Source organism: Triticum aestivum, chromosome 1D (genome assembly GCF_018294505.1).
Source record: "Triticum aestivum cultivar Chinese Spring chromosome 1D, IWGSC CS RefSeq v2.1, whole genome shotgun sequence".
NCBI lineage: Eukaryota > Viridiplantae > Streptophyta > Magnoliopsida > Poales > Poaceae > Triticum > Triticum aestivum.
In genome coordinates this window covers 444,290,051-444,295,415 of record NC_057796.1, presented here as the reverse complement: position 1 = coordinate 444,295,415, position 5,365 = coordinate 444,290,051, and the positions used below count along the sequence as shown (strand labels likewise).

Sequence of the window (5,365 nt, the reverse complement as noted above, 5' to 3'; positions counted from 1 at the left end):
ATCCACAAGTGGCTAGAATCTCATGGAGAAGCGGATTATAAACTTAGAGATGACTTTTTTCGCATCCAAAGGGACATTGCGACGATCATCATGAAAGAAGTCGTCGATGAGAAGGGGATGTTCCACCACGGCCCTATATCGCGATCTGACGTCTGAACTCGCATAGGCATGCAACGTCAAGACCTCACGCCGTTCAAGAAGCTAGGGTCCATCCTCGATGATATGGAAGGATGGAACTTCTAGTGATTTACGATGCCGATGATGATGATATGTGTCGGTTGAACTTGTATACTTTCTGTAGCAATGAAACTTTGTGATGTCCATGGTCCCCGCCGAACTTGCGTAACGCTACTTTGTTAGTTTGGCTACGATGACCTGCGTACCTCTAGTTAATTAGTTTGCGTACTGTATGTTGCATCTAGTTGCTAATTAACCCTTTCTTTTTCGTGTTGCTCTAATATATTTTGTTGCATATGATTGTACATCCTCTTGATGAAGATGCATCTCTAACAGGTACCTAGTTTCTTGATGGCGAGATGGCGGTGCTATGTCGTGTACAAAGGGAAGGTTCCGGGGGTGTACAATGAGTGGCCTGAGTGTCAGGCGCAAGTCAATGGGGTCTCGGGCGCCAGCCATAAAGGCTTCAAAAGCATACAAGAAGGAGAAGCTAGTTACTTGAGGTTCACGCTAGCGCGAGAGAGGACTCGTAACCGCCGCCTCATGTACTGCATAGTTCCGCTCTCACTCATAGTGATAGCTCTTCTCGCGTATACCATTGTTTAGATGGATGACATTGTAGTTGCAAGTATTCGAGACTTGCATGTATCGTTATTTTCTAGATGATGACGAGATACCACTGTGTTGGATGATGATTATGATGAGACTATTTGTATGTATATGCTATGATTACATTTGTGGTCTCGCAGCCATTTGTATGTGTATCATGATCATATTTGTATCTGCTAAAGATTCTTGTATAAAGCCTGTTCAAATACAAAACAAATATGCAGAAAAAAAATCAAAAACTACTAAAATTAGCAGTAGCGAGTGGAGAAAAGTTAGCAGCAGCGTGACAGTAGCAGTAGCGCGTCCAGACAAAGAGCGCTACAACTATTATCAGTAGCGAGCTTCCACGCAGCACGCTGCTGCTACACTTGTATAGCAGTAGCGCGGGCGTGCACGCGCTGCTGCTAAGGGTTAGCTGTAGCGCCTTATTAGTAGCGTCGGTCCCCGCGCTACTGATATACCTAGAAACCGCGCTGCTGCTAGGCTTTTCCCTAGTTGTGGTGGTGGTGGTGATGGTGGCCAGTGGCGGAGCTACAGTAAGGCCCAAAGGGCCCTGGTCCTCCCAACCTATGAGATTTTCTTTAAGGTATATCTACCTTTGGGCCATAGAACACAAGCCCAATAAATATTTCTATCAGGGGGCCCGCCCAACTATTTGGGCCAAGCTCCGCCACTGATGGTGGCCATGTGTACGGTGGTGGTTGTGATTTCTTTGGCGGGGATGTTGGTTGAGTTCGTGCATGCCATTGATTGGTCTCAATCCACAACATAACACATGCTATATTTGTGGTGATTTTGGATCAAACTTGATCAGTGAAGTGATGCCTTTTGGATGAACAATGTATGTTTTAAAGCGATTGATGAAACTATATGCTTGTTAACGGTTATGTTATGAAATATATGCTTGTTATTAATGGATGAGCTATGGATGTTTGATGACATATACTGCGAAGTGTTTGAAGTTCATGCGGTTAGGACAAAAAACTTATGCATTTTTTTAACTCCACTAAGTTTAGGGGATCAACTAGGTGCGGCCACCTATAGAGGAGTAAAAGTATACTCAACTAACTTTACTCGGCCAGATACTCCTCTATTTTTAGGGGATCGGCTAAAGATGCTCTTAGTCATTAGTTTAGAACAAAAATAGCTCACTTCTGAAAGTACTTCATGATTTGACCTTTTTTGTCTACCGCCGTCAGTCACGGCAGTCGTAGGGTAGATGAGCTACCACCATAGTCAACATATTAGCATAAAAGCCATCAATGTCATTCTCCCCACAATAGTAAACACTTACCTTTTTAAGTAGTTGATCTTTAATCCAGACATAAGCTCAAACAAATAAAGCAGCAATTTGATGTTAACAGCTTTAGAAGGATCATGAGTAAAACACAAGACCATATCATCCGCACATTGCAAGATAGCAACTCCACTCTCAATTAAATCAGCAACAAACCCCTGGATAAGACCTTTTTTGTGCGCGGCAATGACCATTTTAGTGAGACACTCAGCGGCCATATTACACACACACACATTCATACTTAATGATTATGTCTTGTGGGTTAGGGTTGGGGTGCTCAGATGTGGTTTGGGAAGCGACAAGGATGGACTCTTGGTACCCCGGCGAATTGTCTCTGTTGCCCCTCCGTGTCTGTCACCTAGATGGGCCAAACTCACTGTTTCCATCCTTAATCATGAATTTAGCACGAAATGACCCATTTCTGAATGTATTTCACGACCAGATTCTTTTATTTACCACCAATCACGGCAGCAACGGTAGATGAGCTACCACCAGAGTCTAACGGCGATAGTTCTCAATCCAGGCCCGGTCCGCGGCCGCTTACCAAGATGATGCTTCTACTCTCCTCCTACTTGAGTTTCAGGCATTTCTGTGTGCAGCTCAGTTCTGAATGCACTGCCTCCAGATATGTTCAAGGCCGATAACTGTGCCTTCCTTGTTATTTGCTGACTCCAGTGTAATCTTCAACTTCCGAATGCATTACAAAGCTCGGGAACGTCGTCGTAATGTCCCTGAACAACATCAACCACAACAACGATAAAATCGCGTCAAATGTAATGAGAAAAAACATCAAAAGCTCTTTACTCTCTAGCATAGCACAACTGCTGCCACTCATCTAAATATGGCGTTCGCGTATTATTTGGAGACTAAACTAAGAAAGCCTAGGAGAAGCTGAACTAACAATGCTTGAGAAATTGAAAACTAAAGGAACTATCAGCCGCGAGCAGTAAGGAAGAGTAGAGAACAGCAGACGAGAGCACTCACTGGAGATAGGGCAGCGACATGTTCCTCAGCGATGCTGGGTTCTTCTTGACGAACTCCTGCCACTCCTTGGGGTCTATCCTGCCGTCGCCATCCGAGTCTGCTTGACTGAACGTCTGAAAGTCCAAAAGGAGCAGAGCAGCACAGAACATGTTAGAAGGAAAACAGGGAAATAGTTCCCAATGACTGAATATATCTTGTTGATTACATACATTGTCGACGATCTCCTCGACGGCGCTGTCAGAGAGACATAGGTCGGACTCATCAAGAAGCGCCACCACCATCTCCCGGAGCTGTGCAGGCAATGTGTTGATTATAAATTTAGAATTCAGAAACAACGCGTCGACGTTAGTACCTTACAATAAAGTGCACCATGTACTAGGTTGGATGAGAAATGATTTAGTACTTGCCTCTTCTTTCTCGATGTAGCCTGTCCCCCTCAGGTCGTACAGCTTGAATGCAACTGCAAAGAGGACGATGATGGAGACAAACGAAAGATTTTTGATTGGTTTCACAGGGAGGACAAGAAGATGAATGGACAGCAAAGTAAGAGCGAGCAATGGACAGGAGGCGTACATGCGGTCTTTTCAGATTCAGGCGCTTTGGGGTGGAAGATGCTGAGCGAGCGCACGAACTCGCCGAACTCGATGACCCCGTTGCGCTTGAGATCGAAGAGGTCGAACACCCTGTCCGCGAAGAGGTTCGCCCCTTTGCTGGTCCTGAACAGCGCCAGCCGGAACTCCTCCTGACATGAACCAAGCAAGCGGATGAGACGAGAGCACGCAGTCTTTGAAGATGGATCCATGGCGGTTGTGGGGAGGACCTCAACTACCTTGTGGATGAGGCCGTCCTTGAAGATGGAGTAGCTGAGCTTCTTGTAGAGCTCGTACAGCGCCTCCACCTCGTTCACCGTGACTGCACGCAAAGTTCAGTTGAGTCGGTTACGGAGGAAAGGCAAAGGCAAACTTCTGGAGCTGGGAATGGGGGTGCTCACGCACAGGAGGTCTCGGCGGCGAGGACGGCCGGCTCCTCGTACCCCTGGGCGCGCTGCTCGCGCTTCGACGGCGACGGCGACGGCGACGACGACCACGCGCAGCCCATCGATGGCTCGATCCTACGCCGCGAGAGGCTCTGCACTCTGCAGCTGCAGGTACGGCAGGGCAGGCGTTGACCTTCAGCCTCCCGTCCGGCAGCAACCCAGCAAGAAGGGGCACGTCGCCACCAAACCGAAAACACAATCTGACCTGAGAATGAGATACACCTCGCCGGGGCTCCGCTCTCGTGATGGTCGTCACGCGCGGAATCTCCAGCCGGCGCCGGCGCCGGCGCCTCGAGGACAGACAACGGCCGTCTCCTCTCTCCTGTCCGTCTGGCCTTTCCGCTGCTGGTGGTGGGTCTGCGTCCGTCTTGTCTGTCCCCTTGCTGGACTCCTCCTCCTCGGGCTCGGGGGCGGGCGTGATTTAACGGGGCGGGGCGGGGCGGGGCGCGAGGTCAAATGGTACTTCCCGCTGCCGTGCGACAGCGCGCGCGAGGCTGCGAGGCCGAGCGCGTGGACCGCCGGGGGGGCTCCGTACGCCGTCGCTGTCTCCCCAGATTTCGCCGCCAGTCACCTTATCCTTTCTCCGGCGAAGATTCAGCCGCCGTTACTGGGGCAACTGGTTCCGGCCGTTGAATTCTGCGTCCTCTACCAATAAACTGAGCAGCCGCCCAAATTGCATCGCCGCCGTCAGCTCGCACGCGAAACCCTCCCGCCAGACTTTTTCTTTCTACTCCAGATGGTTCGATTCCCGTTGTTTTTTACATCGACACCTGCGCGCCCGTCCCGTAGGCTGCGCGGGGCATGGCGCGTGCACGCCGGCGGCAGTACGTCAGGCGCTTTACTTTTTTGGTTAAAAAATGGGGTTCGCTTCCCCGCGCGGCGCCAGGTGGGACGTGCCGGCGACGTGGCGATCAGGAACGGGCGTCTGGCCTGACCATACTGCAGTCTGCAGGCGCACGGTCCACGGCGTACATGACTCGTGTAGCGCTGACCATGCCCTAAATAATGCATTAGTTTTTGCCGGTGAAATAATAATTCACTATATTAATACAGCCGGAACCGCAATAATTCGTTATATGCATGTTTTTTATAAAAGGCAGATTGCTTCACATTCTTGTTCTTGTTCTTGTTACTCGCACCACATTTGGGCACACTTAAAGCATAAATCTTTGTAGAGATTTACATATGTATGTAGATGCATTTTAGAATGAAGATTTACTCATTTTGCTTCGTATATTAGTCCATAGTGAAACCTCTTCAAA

At 48.9% G+C, this 5,365-nt stretch overlaps 1 protein-coding gene across 1 annotated transcript; it reads right to left on the bottom strand.

The window, feature by feature from the left end:
• Positions 1-2,136: 2,136 nt before the first annotated feature.
• On the bottom strand, positions 2,137-4,827 carry LOC123182777 (calcineurin B-like protein 4). The gene is made up of 8 exons (XM_044595441.1): positions 4,309-4,827; positions 4,063-4,208; positions 3,897-3,979; positions 3,641-3,809; positions 3,475-3,527; positions 3,277-3,357; positions 3,068-3,180; positions 2,137-2,814 (listed from the first exon to the last, which is right to left on the bottom strand). Exons 2-8 carry the CDS (start codon positions 4,163-4,165, stop codon positions 2,742-2,744), a joined length of 675 nt encoding a protein of 224 aa, XP_044451376.1. The 5' UTR covers positions 4,166-4,208; positions 4,309-4,827; the 3' UTR covers positions 2,137-2,741.
• Positions 4,828-5,365: the final 538 nt, after the last annotated feature.